Consider the following 17,843-nt stretch of genomic DNA (forward strand, 5'->3'; position numbering starts at 1 on the left):
TCAGTGATGATGAAGGTACTGCTCGCTCAGTACACGGGTGGCTTCTCCAGGGTCCCTTGTACCCTGTGCACTGTGATATCAGCTCATCTATTTTTGAAAGAGGTTGGCTCTTAGGGTAAAATGATAGCAAATCCGTCACAACTCTTGCCATGTTGTTCACTTGATGAATTACCTTTGATACTAACAATAAACATGAGCCTTGACTACAGCCTCCAGATCTCACTCTGACTTTGCTGGATTGAGACAGTCCCTCCTTTCAAAAATGTTCTTACTGAGAGATGAGAGATTTATCAGTCAGGGCTGTTTTCTCTGCTTTTTTTTTGGATACCAAGTCTCTCAACCATTTGTCTTTTGTGGCCAGTTTTTCAGCAACATCAAACTATCAGTGGCTTGGTATTAACAGACTAAATACAGGTGAGTACCAAGAGGGGCCCCATGTGAATCCCTATAGATGTGCTCTCACTGCAACCATGAGACCAAACTGCTCGTATCTTTCATTATGTCCATATTCTTTGTTGTCCTCGGACGATCTTCTTCTGCCACTTCTGAAGTGTGGTAACCAGACTTTGTGACTCGTGATATTGGTGTTTGCTGCGTTAGATACAAATGTATTTGTACAAATTTGGTACAAATGAGCATTTCTCATTTTTCTCCTTATTGCTCCATCCATGCATGCATGGGCTTGGGCTCCCCTAGCTGCAGTTCCATGCAGAAAGCTCCTCTTAGCTTTATCTCTTTCATGGTTCCTAATTCCCAGAGTCACTGCTTTCTGAGGAAAAAAAATTGCCCGGTCTTGAAGTAATACAGACTGCACAATTTATCCCCAGAGATTTGATCTGGCTGTGTTAAAAGGAAACTTGTTTCTATGAACTCAGTTTCCGTGTCAGTTCAGTTTATTTTCACCAGACTTACTGCGATCATTAATTACTACTGCATTAGTCTTTGTATCCTTGGCAAACTTAGATTTCCTTCCAGACCACTGATATCTTTATTGGTGTCTGGATTGCAGCAGCTCTGAGAGTCCAGGGAAAGAGGACATGGGATTTCATTTTGCTGAAGAGATAGAGGAGTTGATTTATTGCTGGAGAGGGAAATAAATTACAATGCAAATAGCAAGAGGTGTGCTTGGAAGCCAGGGGTTTGCAGGGGAAGCAGTGCATTCACCCAGATCCTTTTACCCAGCACTTTAGGTCAGCAGGGGATGAGGGAGTCTTCAAACCTTGTCCTGGCTCCATGACAGCTGTAATCTCACATTTACATTTAGTGTTGAATATGCCCTTGCAGTACGCAGGAGAAATAAGCAGGTTTTGTTAAGTAAGATGCAATTTGAATGTAACTTCAGAGGCATCCTTAGGGCAGGAATAATGTTCCAGCACTCCTGGACTGCAGAGCTTGATAGCAGTGGAACTACCAGTCAGAGTTGCTGCTTTTCTTCCAAGCTCTCCAAACTGGAAGGACCCTTTGCTGAGTGTCAGAGCAATGGGCTGCCCCAGTGAAACATTGCTGACCCAGCAGGATTTGAGATATGACCTAGCTTAGGCTGCAAATCCTGGGCATGTGGATTTGGAGGCTGGATAAAGGAACAAGGTAAGTTTGGGATCAGGGAACTTTCCATGGCCTCTTTAAGTCTGTCAGAATCCATTATGTGCAGATAGACAGATTTACAGATCTGGAGGAAGTCTGGTATTTCTCTTGACAGCTTCTGGCCCTTCCTCCCCCTCTTGACCTATGCCAGTGCCACAAAGGTGCATTAAGGAGGTGAATGTCTTCAATCTCCAAGCCTTGACCTGCTGTGGAGCAGGTGGTCCCACAGCCCTGCTGGAGGAGTATGATAGGGGTTTCACTCTCCCTCCCTCCTTTTTATCATTCTCAATCACATAATCGTGTTGGTTTGCCTCAGCCAAGATCTAATCAGGAAGGATCTCTTTGACTTTCAGCAAAGTCAGCTTGATGGAAACTTTAAATTGAAAGGCTTTTCCTGACACACTTGAAAATGGTTTTGTTTGAAATTGATGTCTGGCTGCATGGCTACAACATGAGGAGTTTTCCTTCCTCCCAGGGAGAGGGAGAAGTATGGACAGCCTCTCAGACCTCCTAAGCCCAGAGGCCTGGGGGCCCTGGGCCTGAAGGTGCACTGTGGGGTTACAAACCCTTCTTTACACAGACAACACCACCTTCATGCAGGTGACATGTAAATCCAGTCCCAACCATGTTCAGTGTCCATGGGACCTGGGTAGCTCAGGAATTATTGAAACTGTAGGCCAAAATGGGCTACAGGTTGTCATAAAATAGGATTTAAAGAGAACTGTGGGGATGGCTGACTACTCCTAGGGAGATGAGTAGGAATTGTCTTGTTCCTAAAAGCGCTGCTATCCTGAGGTCTGGGGACTGAGACTCTGCTTTAGACAGAGGAGGGCATGATGTGTGTGTATTCACACACAGCCTCAGGCTCACAAGTGGGGTTGTTCGGTGGTGCCTATTCCACCTCTTTCACTTCTGTTTCTTTTCAAGCTTCTGCTCTGCATTAAAAGCACAAGGCATGTGGTCTTTTTCTAACACTGTGATTACAGTGTAAGACCTGGAGTGAAATGTCAAGTCCACACTTTTTTTCCTCTTCCAGGTTCTCATAGTTCCTGTGGCTTAAGGCTATTTGACAGGTAGCCGTGGGTGAAAAATCCCTAAGGAAATGGATGGAGAGAGTTGCTGGGTGTTGGGAGAAGCCCAGTGAGGAAGAGGAGGTGGAGGGAGGAAGAAAGGAAGAGAGGCAGCTGTCAGTCCCATCTTTTAAATTCAGCAGCTCTAGTGCAGGCAAGAAGATATTTGAGTTTTCTTTCCAGATTTGTAGGTGGGTGTTTCCAAGCCTGAAACACCTGTTTGTTGTGTGCCAGTGGCTCAGCAAGGTGGGCTCTTGGCTCTGCCTTGCACAAAGTGACCTGCAAGAAGAGTGTCCTTTTCATTACTCCTTAATGGGAGTTCCTTCAGCAAGGCCTTCTCCCTGCACTGCCCTTACGACTGAAGTGCTGTGTGAAAGCTGTCACTGGGCAGGTGTTTGCAGGCCCTTTATCTTGGACTCCTGCCACTTAGGAAGCCACAACTGAAGTGTATCACTGCAGGGACAGCAGCTTTTCAAGTCCTGATCCCATAGGGAAAGGCAATGACAGAATGGTTGATGAATGGGACTGTTGGGCTGAGGTGATAAAAACAGATTTGTGATGACCCCACCTTAAATGAGCACCAGGTCTGGCTCTAGCATGTGGGACAGGCACTGGCCTGTCTGCAGGGAGGTCTCTATATGTGGGAACAGTTTGAGATGCTCCCTGCTACTGCTCCTTTTCAGGCTTCATTTCAGGGAAATGATCCCAGCAGGTGTTTCCAGAACCCTGGAGACAAAAGTCTTATTCATCCATACAGGAGGCTTCTTGAAGAAAAATTCTTCACACCGCTTTCATTTCGAGGCAGCCACAGTTCCCTTCAGTGAGGTGAAGCTTTCTTGTGTTGCCCTGCCTCCACCTCATATGGGTGACAAGTCAATAAGGAGAAATAAAAGCTCCTGCTAAGTAGAAAATCTTCTCTTAAAAAGGGGAAAAAAAAAGTGAGTGTATAAAATAGTAGAGTTATTTCTTTTTCTAGGCTGCAGTTGGTTCTGTTGTGTTTATACTGCTTGCAGTCTGCTTTTTGCAATAATGGTTCCATTCTGCAGTCTGCCAACTGTGTATCTGCCCCTTGCTCTAACACCTAGACATGCCCAACTTCTCTCCAGGCTGGAGCTGGTTTGAAAGACACCAGCTAAACTAATAAATGCTTCTTGTGATGAGTTGCAAATTTTGTTTAATTGAATCTTTGAAGGCAAAAAAGGGAGTGAAGGGCCCATTAAATGAATTATTTCAATATAGCAATCAGGTGATGCAGGCTCTTCTGTGTTTATTAAAAGGCCAAGTCAGCTCTAAGCTCAGCTGTGCGAGAACAGCCCAGAAAGCTGGCCAGTTCTTGTACTCTGCTGCTGTTTTAGGGCCAGATCTCTCTCCCTGAATAGCATATTTTAAAGTGGCCATGTGAATTCTTATTAGGTATCCAAACATAGATACAAACTCATGCATTGTAAACAGAATTACCCTCCACAGAAACTAGCAAAATGCAGTAAGGTCTTGTCTTTTCTTTATCAGGTTACCCAGGCATGTTTTTTTTTCAAAAAGTCCGCCCACGCAGAGAGACTGGGGAATGCCAAAGCTGCATGAATTTTAATTATGCTAGACATGCAACAAGGGGCTACCTTGTAAAGAATAAAGGTAATAAAACCCAGATATGGGCTTAATTATGCTTAATAAGCAGCCCTGGCAATGCACATTTTAGATGTAATTTACACAGCGTGGAAATTTGGTACAATTCTTAAGAGGTGTCTGCATGCAGACTTTCAAACTCAACAGTGCCTTCCTATTGGAAGAGATTTGTTGCTATGCTGCTGTAAAATGGTGAATTAGGCCATTCATAATTATTGGCCAGAGATGGGCGTCTTTCTTTTTCCCATTCAACTACAGCGATGTGCATACACATTTTAAAGTGGTATTAAATGTAAATCTCTTCCTTAATTTTCATGTATGCATTTTCAGTAGCTCTGCAGATGAAACAGCAAAAAACCTGCATATGTTTGTAACTGTAGTTAGCTCTGTGTGTACAGAATTAGTAAAGCAGAGATATGCCTAATGACTGAATCTACAGAACACAGCCCATGGCTTTTGAAGGCTCTATGAAAGATAAACAGGATATTCTGTTAGCAACCCTGCGGGAATTATTGCACTTCACTGAGGAAAGATGCCAATAACCTCCGTTTTGACCTACATAGATCATTCTGTTTAGGAAGGTAAGGGAATGCAATTCTAGATCTCTTCTCTGCTCGAGTCACCAAAGCCCTGAAATTCAGCCAGGCCTTCGTTTTAAACCTCAGCACTAAGGACAGAAGAGTTTATTTATCAAAAGAATGAAACATCAAAAATGGCAGTGTCTTGAAATATTGATACTGGTCATGCAGAGTCTCCTGTATGTTTGGGGTGGGGATATTCAGTGAGCACAGTGAGTCTGATCCTCCAACAGCCACATGGAGTCTGAACCTCTGCCTGTTTCTCTGTGCCAGATGGGGTCTTTCTCCACAAACTGCAAGAGGAGCGCTGGCATATCTCTGCAATGTCATCAAAGCAGTCTGTCTTGGTTAGTTTTTGAATCGGTGCTACTCTTGCATTCTGTTTTTCATAGGGTGCACTGTGCAGCTTTGCAGACTGGGACTGAAGTGACGAAGCCTGGAGAGAAGAGGCATACAAGAAAAATTGCCATAATAACTATACAGTACAGATACTATTTTGTATATAAATAGGCTTTAAAATTATGTTCCTTAAGGAAAAATGCCATATTGGCCCAGTTTACTCAAACAATTCAGCTTTCATTGGAGCAATGAGGAAGGCAGCCTGTGACTCTCACAAGGGCTAGTTGGTTTGGAACAGTGTAGGCTACACTACCCTCAAAGAGGAGTAGCTCATACAGATGAAAATGGAAAATGTCTTGAGCCCTATTTACCCAAAGGGAAGTTGAAGGGGAGAACTTCCACTGTTAGAGATGAAAGCACATGGAGCTTTTTCTGTTTCACTTGGCAGCCCACCAAAGGTAACACTTCACCTGTGAGAATGACAGTGCAGGAGCATCATGAGGTTGGCCTTCCACTCTCCAGCTTAAGACCACTCTGGGTTTGCTTGGTGTTTATAAAAGCTTGGGCTCTTAAGAAAGCTTTGTGAAATTGGGGCCTGGTTGGACCTGCACAGAGCAGATGTGCGTGTCAGTAATGTCACCAGGAGCTCATGGCACTGTGCCTGTGTTCAGAACCAAACCCCGTGGGCTCCTTGGCCATCTATAGATAAAGGCAGACCTGCATGTTGGCAGATGCAACACCACATGCAGTTTCACAGGCGTTGGCTTAATTTAATTCAGTCACTGCAGAAGCAGGAAGGACCTGGGAGAAGCCTTTCTTCTTAAGAGTTGCAGCAACTCACTTTTCAGATCCACAAATCATCAGGAAAAAAAAACACTGTGACTGACTTTATCACTGTTTAGGATCATTTTTAAGTACAGAGCTGCTGCTCCAAGTTTACACCTACACAACAAAACAAATTAGTTGCACGTCAAAATAACTGGAACTTATCTAATATGGGGTGGATAAACCAGCATTTTTTCACCAGAGACTTGAAGACTACAGGCAAAAAAAGTATCTTTAGATATAGATAGAAAACCTCTTTCTTGAGAAGATATGAAGATATGCTCACATCCTTTGAAGATGAAGCTTTGGATAATTCACTGGCAGTTCAGACAGTGATTCCCTGATTGCAAACAGCTTTCTTTAGGCCATGCCTGTACCTTGTACTGCAATAATTCTTTGATGTCAAGTGAAATAATCCGATAGAGAAAATTAAAATACGAAGCATTTTAGCTACAGGAAAGGGAAGAAAAATCTTTATTGATTGGGATAGTGAAATCTGCTCAAAAAAGGTTGGCAGTAGTTAAAAAGAGATCAACAGCCTGGAGAACCTGATTCCACGTCGTTTTGGTATGCATGACTAAGAGTAAAAATCAGGAAATAATGCCAGAGTTTAGTTAATCTTTATGGACATAGAGGGTGGTTGTTTCAGTTGTCGTTTCCCCCAATACATTAAAATAATTTAGAGCTGAAGTCCAGAGGTGAAGAATTTAGAAAATTTTTAGAACTTAGAAGCGAAGTAGTTAAGAAGATTACTTTGTTAAAGCTGGTAATTCCTAGGGTGTGTCACCAACTGGTTTAAAATGCTCTCATCAGCTGGAAACACGCATCACTTCAGGACCGGCTTAATCCCGTCCTGCCATTGCTACTCGCCTAAGTGTAGCAGTGTCCTTCCTCTTTTCCCAGCCGAGATTCCCTCTCCCTCCACCCCGACACCTGTGTGCTCCCCAAGTCTCTTGCTCGTCACCTAACTAACCCAGCAGCTACCATCGCTACCTGTTACTTGAACCTGAAATCGGGAGAGCACCATCCTTGTGGCAGCAGCAGCAGCAGTTACTTCTCTGGATAACCAGAGATGTATCTCCACCTTCAGTTTTGTTCGGTGCGGTTTTGTGGCTGGAGATAGGCAGGAGGCGGCCCAGTACCTGCTGATGACGGTGTGTTGTGAGAGCGCTGTGGCCGGGGCAGCCCAGCAGTGCCCACAGCCGCTGGAGCCGCCCGCCCGCTCTCCGGCCGAGGAACCGGCCCCCGGCAGAGCAGCCCTGGGGCTGCCGGGGTTGTCCCTTCTCTCTGCTTCCACGGAGAAGCAGGGAAAGCCACGGACACGCTCGGCTGCCGCGGCTGGGTGCTCGGGCGCCAAGAGCAGTGGCCGGAGAGGCGGCCCGGGTTGGCTGCACGAGTGGCGGGCGGCTCCGCCGGGAGGGCTGCGGTCCCGGGGAAGCCCGGCTGCCGGCGGGGGCGGCGGGTCTGCCCGGGCGGAGGGGCAGAGCCGCCGCGGAGCTGCAATTGCCTCGCTTTGCCTGCGCGGTATTTCTCATCCAAACCTCGATCACGTAGGATTGCGTAGAGGAGGGCGAGCGGGAGCAGCTGCAATTCTCCCCGAGCCCGAAGCCCGGAGCCCGGCTCCTGCCAGCCGCCGCGGGGCTGCGGGGCTCCCCGCCGCCTTGGCAACAGCCCTGCGCTGCGTGGGCGTCCGGGGGGGCTTCCCCGGCCCCTCCCTCCCCTCTCCTTCCCCCACCTCTCCTCTCCTCGCCTCCCCCCTCCCGAGTCGGGCAGGAAGATGCAGGCGGGAAGCGGGCGCGGCTCGGCTCCTCCTCGCCCCGCCGCCGTCGGGCGGCACCGCGGAGCATCCTGAGCCCCGCACGGAGCAGCAGCGGCAGTGGCAGCCGCACCCCCCCGCCCTTCTCCTCCTCCACCTCCTCCCCGCCTTGCATCGCTCCTCCCGCCGCCGTCCCCGCCGCGGCAGCCGGGCCCGGGGCCGCCCCGGTGCCGAGCGCTCGGCGGCCGCCCGGTCGGCCGGACGATGTGGGTTGCTGCCGTCGGGGAGAGCCGGTGCCGGGGCAGAGGCGGCGAGCAGGGCAGGAGAAGCTGCGCCAGCCATGGCGCTGTGAGCCCGGGGCGCCGAGCTGCGGCGATGTGAGCCCGCACTCGCGGCCGGGCGCTTCTTTTTTTTTTTTTTTTTTTTTTTTTTTTTTTTTTTTTTTTTTTTAAATCTGATTTTTTTCTCCTTCTTTTTAATTTGTTTGCTGGCCCTCTGCTTTTCCCCGTGGCTGCTTTTTCCTTCCCCTCCCGCCCTCTCTGAGAGCAGAGTGGGTAGGGGGGGAGAGGAGAAAGAGGAGGAGTGCGAACAGAAATGCAGCGCGGCTTTCCCTGAGCCCGGCCGCGGAGCCGCGTCCATGTGCGCGCCCTGCCGCGCAGAGCCTCGGAGCCACCGCGCTGGGGCCGGGGCTGCCCGCGGGCCGAAGGGTCTCTGACTCATCCCACAGCTCCTCGCCGGAGGGCGGCCGGACGGAGGAAGCGCCGCCGCCTGCGCCCGGGCGGAGCGGAGCGGCACCGCGCCGCAGGGACCCGCGGATCCTCCGCGTCCCCCTATCCTTTGGACATAGCGGACCTTCGCCAGCGGGGCGGCCGCTCCCGGATCTACGCGGCGCTGCCGGCCCGGCCGGGGGTCTCGCCGACGGCCGCCCGCGCCGGGATTTGCGCTCCCCGGGGACAGACCCATGGGCGGCGGAGTCCGGCGTCCAGCCATGGTTGTTAGCCCGGGCGCCCTGCTCCGCCTGGCCGGCTGAGCCCTCCCCGGCGCCGGGACTCGGGGCTGCAGCGCGTTAAGCGGGTCGTCCCCGGTCCCCGCGGGACGCGGCGGCGGCTCGGCCCCAGCGCGCCCGGGCGGCGCACCCCGGAGCGGAGCGGAGCGGCGCGGGGGGCCCATGAGCGGCGATGGCAGCGGCTATCGCCAGCTCGCTGATCCGGCAGAAGCGGCAAGCGAGGGAGTCCAACAGCGATCGGGTGTCCGCCTCCAAGCGCCGCTCCAGCCCCAGCAAGGACGGACGCTCCCTATGCGAGAGGCATGTCCTGGGGGTCTTCAGCAAAGTGCGCTTCTGCAGCGGCAGGAAAAGGCCGGTGAGGAGGAGACCGGGTGAGTACGGCGGGCCGGGGCCGTGGGAACCCGCTGCGAGGAGAGGAGCAGCCCCAGACCCGGGGTGGCTGCCCCGGCGCACCGCCCGGTACCGGCTGGGGGCGAGGCTTGCTCCGCGCTCAACTTTGGCCTGGGTCCTGGCGGATCTCTTCCGCTGGTCTGATGGGATGGGTGGGCAGTGACCTGCTGCCAGCATCCCTTCACCACTGTCCGGAGCATGAGCACAGAGGGTCCTCCGGGAAGAGCGGCCCAGCGGTTTCATCTATCCAAGCTTCACCCAGAATTGTATTTTTCCACTTCCTTGTAGTTAAGTTTTAAAATGGTCTCTCGTTTTTCTACATGGAGACAAGGAAATTGATAAACTGAGGATCAGTTAAAATTGTGGCCATTTGATAACTAAATCCATCAAGTGCTACTTCAAGAGCAGAGTTGTACAGGGAATTTCATTAGCTTAGAAAGCGCTCTTGATGGCAGCTACACAACGGTTACACCTGGTACTGAGTTTGTGAGGACCTAGAAATGCTCTTTAGGGTAGTCCTTTTTTGTCTTCTTTCTTTTCTTTATTCTTTTGTGCTTGTGTGTGCCAGTCTTGGTTCCTTGTGAAGAACTTCGCCCCAGTGTACACCCTGGTGCTCACGTTCCCGCAATGAAGTCCCACCACCCACAGTTTCAGTTCTGAGCATTGCTTTGTGCTCTCGGCTGTCCTTGGTGGGCGTGAGATCTCAGCACCTGGCAAGAATATAGCCCCCCATAATTTCTGAGTGGAATTATGATTTATTGTCTTGCTTTATTTTTTTTTTTACTGCTATAAGTCCCCATAAAGGTAAGAAAACAGAGGTTGGTTTGGGAAGCTGCTGTGAAGAGGTAGTTTGCTCAGATGTTCTTAAGTATAATGGTTGAAAAAGAGAGATACTCATTCACTTAGCCATTAGGATGTACCATCAACCTGTGTAACCCTCCCATGTTTTCCATATACATTAGTATAGTGTTTGTCGATGAGTCTCTCCATGAAGCCCCTTCTCCAGAGCTGAGGTCTGTTGGTAATGACTCTTCACCAAGGTGTCAGAGGTAGCTAAGGCTGCTCCTCTTGCCTGTAGACAGATGTACATGACTGGGACTCATCTTTGCAAGGGAAGGAAATGGGACAAAGCCTCTCACCATAGAAGGCCACTTCTTTCAACACTGTTGTCAGTAAAGGGGAAAGAATAATCATTCTGGATTGCTGTTAGCACTCTAAATTCACAGGCTGTGGGGCAAGGACCATATTTAGCTATGAGAATGTTTGAAGACTCAATGCATGGGTTAGGCTGTGCAAACCATTTTTTTTAATGGTCTGCTTTAAAGCAGCTGTCACAAGAGGCTGTAAAATACTTGAAATATAGCATGACTTGAAATATTCGAAGGGGAAAAGTTGCCTATCTTTTTTTTCCTGCTCAAGTTATGATGAGTGGTGGCTTGCTGGACTATCCTATGTATTAGTTAATCTGTGAGCCAAGACCAGAACACGGCTCTTGCCCAAAAAATGTTGGCATTTTGTCTCAGGAATCATTCTTTGCAGGATCAAGAATAGGAACTGGGAGTCTTACTATTCCTCTTCCCATCTTAATCTGCTATTAAATGCAGTCTCCTAAGGATTAAAAGGGCTGGGAAGTGTAGCTCTGTTACCTAGATTCCAAGATGCCCTGTCTCATGAAAGTTTGAGTGACTTCCAGCAGGATGTGGTTGGGAAACCTTTCTGTTGGTCCTACCCCAGTGCTCCCAGCTACACAGGTCCAATTCTGCTTCCTTGGACTCAGTAAATGCCTGTGAAGAATGGGTGAAAATAAAGAATTCCTCAACTTGCATGGACTTTCATGCTGAGAAATTTTCGATAACTTACAGGCAAGAGTGATTTTAGGAAATCTTTTTATTGACTTAGAAGGAGGATCACTGCTACTCAGTGTTGTAAAAATAGAGCTGCTCAATCTTCAGAGCTGTCAGTCAATCCCTTCTTACCAGTACTGTATTCATTTTATAAAATCTAAGAGCTAGAAGAATGAACTTGCTATGAAAAATAATCTAAATGTCCTTTCCAAGGCCATGGACTGTGTCTGCTTTAGTTCCCTACATCCATCTTTTAACTGGGGATTTATTTCACTGATACATCGTATTCCTGGTCTTGGGCGTGCTGCTCAGGAGGCAGCATGCTACAGGGATTCTGCTGCTCAGATTGTTTATGCCAGGGAGTGTATTGTGCCCCGATAACTTGCTCCTTTCAGAATCCAGTTTCTGCACAGAAAATGACATGCAAATGAATTGGAAGTGGTTTAAAGAAATGTGCATACATTGTGCAGTGACCCACAACCCCAGTGATTATGTGTACTTAATGATATGCTGGTTCAGTAGTTTGCAAGTCAGTGAAGGGAATGAGAGAAACACACTCTGTTGAAAAGAGGTACAGTTGTATTTGGAGATGATACAGTGCTAGGGGATCTCGTCATACCTTTTTAAACATGACCTTGTCTTATGACTGTGGGGAGTAACTGTCAAAATACTTCGAATTTATGGAGTGGTTTTCATCTACAGCACTCAACGAGCTCTACTGAATGGAAAGGATTCTTCCCATTTTGCAGAAGGCAATACCAACCCCAGCTCTGGAGCAGCTACCTGACACAGAGACCTAATTCCCAATGCAGGGACCAGCACAGCACACTTTGGGCCCTGCTGCCGCTGAGCTCAGGATGCAGCAGTGGTGGAGCTGTAGCTTGCACATTACACAAATACAACTCTGATGGAGGTTCATGTTCCCTTTGCTCTTTGCTTCTGTAAAGTAACTGTGTGAGCATCGATTAAGTAAGCTGATTATTACATGTTTTAATATGTGACTCAAACTGTAACTAAAATATTCAGTAAAGACGTGGGTGAGCAGAGGTACTTGGCACTGGTTGGCACCTTGTGCTCCACTTTGCAGCCTGTGGGGAGTGACACACTCCTGCTCTTGTATGGGAAGGGAGAGTTTGCACCCCAGAGCAGCTGAGTCTCGTGTACTGGGCATGAGTGCTCAAAGGTTTTGGTAAGTTATGGGGAGCCACATCCATGCAGGGATATCTAGTGTAATCACAGAGATCTGCTCCTGGGGAAAACAAACATCACATTTGTTGTTTCCAATAGGGACTGTGTTGTAAAATGAGAACAAATTTTGTCTGTCTTTTCAGTGGGCAAAGGCCGCTGTCTCACATGCACAGTGTGTTCTTTTGGAGCTCTTGGATGTGTTTTGCTCCAAAATGACTTACTGGTGTAAGATAGGCCAAATAAGGACATTGAGTGCTGTGGACTAAACTGAACATTTGGACATGTGGGCTTAACCCAATTATTGTGAGTTAATACAGGTCACTTGCTACAATTGTGCATTTATAAATTATATATTTTGCTCTGAACCTCAGTGACTCGATAAAGAATTCAAAAGAAATTACTGTATGGCATGGCTTGTTGGTGTGGCTTCAAGAGGTCCTCAAGGGACTGGTGGATCCAAGAGTTGAATGCAGGAGACGAGACAAGCAGCTCTCTCCATATGACTTCCCTGCCAGCAGAGTTGAACCAAGTACTTTCATCCTCTTTGTGTCTGTATTAAAGCATCCAAGCATGTTCCTTCTTCAGCTGTTTTATAGCAGTCCAAAAAGCCTGGGCTGGTGGGTCCAGCTTGTTTATGCAAGCTGTCACTGTTGCTTCACCAGCCATCTTCCCAGGCAGAGCAAACCCCAGAGAGCTGTGGTAGAGGTGGCCCTCCATCATGCCATGGCCACTGAACAGCAAAGCTGAGCAGTTTGGCAGCCTTACATGAAGGGAAACAGGCTGGAGCATCAGGCACAATGTCTGTGGGGACTGAAATGAAATGAAATGAAAGCCCCAACTGAAAAGGTGTTATTACTTGGGGAAATCATGTTTGAATTGAGGCAGCTTTGGGTCAGGCAATGCCAAGGACTGTGTAGCATTGTCTCCGTCCCCTCAGATGCTGCTTTTATAGATAAGTTACCAGCTCAGAATGCAGAGCTCATTCTCAAACAGGCTTTTCACCCCAGGAAAAAAAAAAAAGGGTTTTTTTAAATTCTTTTTTTTTTCCCCGTCTGATACATATTTTGTGCTCTTCCAGGGAAAAGATGCTTTTCCTTTAGGATATATAAAGGCTTCTTCCAAAGTGAAGGAAATGGCTAGCACACAGAAAAAGCAGTAACTTAAAACTTGTTTTCCCTTTGTGGTATTTCTTATTTTGAATAATAAATAGAGATTTGGAACTTAAAATAGATGGATGTAAATATTTTTGCAACAGTATAAGTAATATATAAGAGCAGCTTTAATTGAAGGACATAGAAGGACTTTGTTCATTCAGAGATACATTTAAAATATTTGAGAGGTCTGTCATCTGCAAGCTGTTAAATTCCTCAACTTAAATACTGAAGTCCTTTCCGATTTCATGCAGGGTGAAAATGATGATTGAAGCTCAGGGTGAAAACCACCATTTGAGCTCACAGTGCTTGCCTGCTTTTGTGGAGTGGTGCATCTCAGAACAGCTGTAATACCTGCCCAACCTGTGGAATTTGTCCACTTTGTTGCTACTGTCAGAATGCTGGCTGCATTACCCAGGGATAGCTGCTCCCTGCAGGAGAATTCCATCTGGATCCCAGCTCTTCTCTGGAAGTGTATCCATGCATGTCTGGGTGTGTGCCCAGCCAAGGAGGGTCCATCTCATTCTTCTGCCTGCTCCTCTGCAGAATTTGGTGCTGTGTCTGTATCTAAGAAGTGGCTGACAGGAATGGAAATGGCTGGAAATGTGGCATCACCTGGACAGCAAGAGCTTGTAGAAGTGCTAGCTAAGGGCAATGGATGCCAAGTCTCCAGCTAGACATGAGCCTGGATAGCAGCAAGGGCAAGGGCACAGTCCTGAGGGCATGTGTCCTCCTTGGCTGGGGCAGTGCTGTAAGCTCCTTCTGCACCACCCTTGCTAATGAATGCCAACATAATCAGGAGGGAGGAAGAGGCTCTCCTGCTCGTGACAGCTCGGCAGATGGGTTTCATTTTATCCAGTTGATCCCTGGGGGTGGTATCACTCACATTCGTGACTTGCAGATGTGGTGGATGTCACGGTGCTTGGCTGTGCTCGGTTACTGTGGGGTCAGATAGCAACCCAGAGCTCTCAGTCTCTAAAATCTGGGGAAAAGCTGCAGGTTCCTGGCTTTCTCCAGAGCATGGAAAACTCAGCTGCCAGCCTGCTTCCTGACACAGCCCATGGGTGTGCATGTCAGTCAGTAAGCTGCTTCGTACTAGTTCTGGACTGAGTAAGGTTGATGCCAAGAAAATCCATGGAAATCATCCAAGCTCTGAGAGGGATGGATATCCTCTGTCCCCATGGCCTCAGGGGTAGCTGTGCTTGTGAGAGCAGTGGAAATCGTTAGCCACCAGAGGCTCACCATTAGATCAGTATGAATGATTGATTCCTCCATCACCAGCCAAACGGGAGAGTCAGGGCAAAAAGTGGTTCATAAGTGATTATATTCCTTCACCATAAAAGATCCATATAAATCAATTTATCATTGACTAATACAGCTGTTGGGTTGTGGTTTTTTTGGGGAGGTGGGGTAAAGGGTGCAATTTCATTTAGAAGATTCTAATATGTGTATTTTTTTTTAACTTTCAGGTATTCTTCTAAATGAAATGTTCCTTTGAAATATAAACCCAAAAGCTGGAGTTCCAAAAAAATACCAAAATGGAGACAAGGTTTTCTTTCTTCCTTTCATCCTTGCTTTTCTGAATTCAACACAAATTCAGAATAATTCCAGTAGACCAGATACTTCATATTTTAACAGATAGGTTACCTATTAACCAAAACAATAATCAGGTTGACTTGGGCAGTGAGGAGAGCAGAGCTGCCATGGGAGCTGACAAGGCTGTTTGAGAGACAAACATCATCATGAGTCTTACTGTGGTGGGGAGCAAGTGAAAACGCAGTTGGGCTTATTGCTTTCCTTCCTTCCCCTCCCAAGCAGGAATACCATGAACCACAGTGACCAGGTAGACATTTGTTTCACCTCTCTGACATTTATCTCATTTGATCTACCCTTCTGAACAGTCATATGCACATTATTTCTGGGATTTTTCTAGTCCTGCTAAGTTGAAACCAAGCTGTGATTTGTTGTTATTATTAAAATCAAAGGAAGAATTTTATCAAGCAAAACATCTAAGAGATTGACATCCCTGTCATATTTGCAAGCTCCATGGCTTGGCAGAAGGTGACCAAGAACATAGGCAAGAACAGGTCAGAGAAATCAGCTCTAAAGAACTAACTTTTAAATAAAGAACTAATCATTGATTACAGATACGTTTCTGTATGCTCTGTGTGCTGTCACAGTGTCATTGCCATGACTGCATTATTGTCGTGTCTTGATCTTGGAAATGTCTTGAGAAGTGACCTGAAGTCATACTGAAGTCATCTGCTCTGTGCTTGGGCTGTACTTGCTGCAGTCTGTCAGGGAGCAGTGCCTTCGTACTCTGTTCTCCTGTTTAATACACGCTTCCTCTCTGTTCCCCAGCTAACACAAGATTCTTCAGGTTAATGCATTGTCCTTTCTGAGCATGGAGTAAGCTACTACATCTATTGTTTTAACTTTGCCCTCTTCTGACATGTAGCAGAATCCTGAAATAACTCAGCCCTTCCAGAGGCTGGTTTTACTTTGCATCTCTGTTAAAAGCTGTAGGAGAGCCATGGATGCCCTCATGGGTGCCTCTCATCCAGCTTGCAGGAACAGGGGGTTTGTGCTTTGAGGGAGTCAGTGCAGAGACTGAGTTTGTGCAGCACGGTCACAGGGCTGTTGGGCTACAGCTTCTTAACACTACCTCTGAAAATAGCAGCTACAACACATTTCTAAAATGGTAAAGCAGAAGGCATCTTTCTTGGGAGCTGTGGAACACAACTGTGGGATTCACTGTTCAGGCAGACCACTCACTTCGGCTTTTCCAGCCCCCACACTACAGCTCAGACAAATAACTCTGCTTGTTCCAACCACTGAAATGGGGCTTGCTGACACTGATGGAGCTTATGTGGCTGCTGAGAAAATGCATCTGGATGCAAGCTGGCAGTTGTCAAACACCTCTTCTGTCCTGTGTTCATTCCAGAATGCTCTGGCTAAAGGTGACAGAGGGACAAAGCCACGAAGCAGGGTGATGACCTGAGTCCTGAGCCTTTGCAGTCTTCTGGGAGGAGCTGCTGGCTGGTTGCTGGTGTGATGAGGATCTGTGCAGCACCTCTGGGCAGTTCTGCTCTCTGCCCTTTCCCTGTGGAGTGGGCTGCACCGGGAGATGAAGGTTAATGCTGGAAGCAGCAGCATCATGGAAGGGATCTGTGCAGCTGTGTTGCTGCATCTGCTCTGTGGCTTTGGGTTTGTCATGAGGAGGTGACTGCTCTGCTGTGCCAGGGTACCCACTGAGGAGATGCTGCATGGGGTTCTGTGGCTCTAGGCAGAGCTCTCAGTTTGGAAGGGAAGTAGCAGTAGCAGCTCCTTTCTTGGCAGCATGTGCACCTGTTGTACCTGAAGTATTGTGTGGGAGGTGGAATTTTGTGCAATCCTGTCTGACTTACATCAGTGCCCCCTCTTTCAGAGCACAAAAACAAACTCAATTTCCAATGATGCTTGGCTGGCACTGCTGTGTTCCAGAAGAGGAACCCTCAGCTGTGGACCTCTGGCACTTCTCTGGCCAGAAGGTGGGCAGCTGTGGTAAAAGGAGAGAAACAGTTATGCTGTCACCTGCCTGTGTTCCCCATCTTCCTTCCTGGGACCTTTTCAGCACGATAGTTCTTGTTCAGAGTGTGCAACTTCATTGATGTCAGAAAATGGCTGCTTTCCTCTCATGGTGGGGGCTGTATGTGAGGATAAGGATGCAGGGCTAGATAATAGCCACTACAGTGGTGGAGAGCACAGAGCTTCTCTCACATCCCACAGCAGCATCTGTGGAGTGCTCTGTGCACTCCTGGCTCACCTTCCCTCCAGCAGCCTGCTCTGTTAAGGGCATGTGTTACATCCAGTGGACAGCTAAGTGCTGTGAACTAGCAAAATAGCCACAGAGAGGCAATGTAATTCTGTTACTAGTGCCTTTTCTCCTGAAATGCGATTGCAGCTATGATAAAGATAAAATCCCCCTGAAACGTTCCTTTCTTGAGATACTTAAGCATTTTGGATTGAAATGAAGGAAGAAAAGAAGGGTCTTGGGGTTAATAGAACATGTTCACTTAATTGATATTTATCTAGAATAGCATAGTTGGCTGTCTCCTCCCCTTGCTGGCTGCACAGATAGTTTCTTTGCTTAGAAGTTGTCACCCATGTTGCCCGAGCTGCCAAATAAATACATCTCATTCATTCCCCAGAGCAAAACTGTTTGCAAAAGGTCAAGGGGATGGGTCTGCTGCCAATGAAGCCAGGCTGCAAAAAGCCAGTCCACATTTTCCAGAACATTGAGAACCAGTAGATACTTTCAAAAAGACAGCTAGTTTTGGCCTCCAGCACCCAGCTTAGGGTTGGGTTGCTGAAGGGTTCTCCTGCAGGAGATGCAGGGATCAGATGCTGACAGGTGACAGGCTTGGACCATTCACCTGTTCTGTAGCTGGTGGTTTTCCTGGCACAGCTCCTGTAACTGGAGCTGGGGTGAGTCACTGGCTGCCTCTGG

The 17,843-nt window shown here is 47.8% G+C and overlaps 1 protein-coding gene across 3 annotated transcripts in view; it reads left to right on the forward strand.

The window, feature by feature from the left end:
- Positions 1–17,843, forward strand: part of FGF12 (fibroblast growth factor 12) — a 217,973-nt gene that overhangs the window by 111,308 nt on the left and 88,822 nt on the right. Inside the window, exon 1 of one of the 3 annotated variants that reach the window (XM_015637865.3) lies at positions 8,241–9,152. The exons of the other annotated variants lie outside the window; for them this stretch is intronic. Coding sequence (XP_015493351.1) covers positions 8,954–9,152 — 199 coding nt within the window. The 5' untranslated portion in view covers positions 8,241–8,953. Of the gene's footprint in view, positions 1–8,240; positions 9,153–17,843 lie in introns of those variants that run through there. 3 annotated transcript variants of the gene reach the window in all.

Source organism: Parus major, chromosome 9, assembly GCF_001522545.3.
Source record: "Parus major isolate Abel chromosome 9, Parus_major1.1, whole genome shotgun sequence".
NCBI lineage: Eukaryota > Metazoa > Chordata > Aves > Passeriformes > Paridae > Parus > Parus major.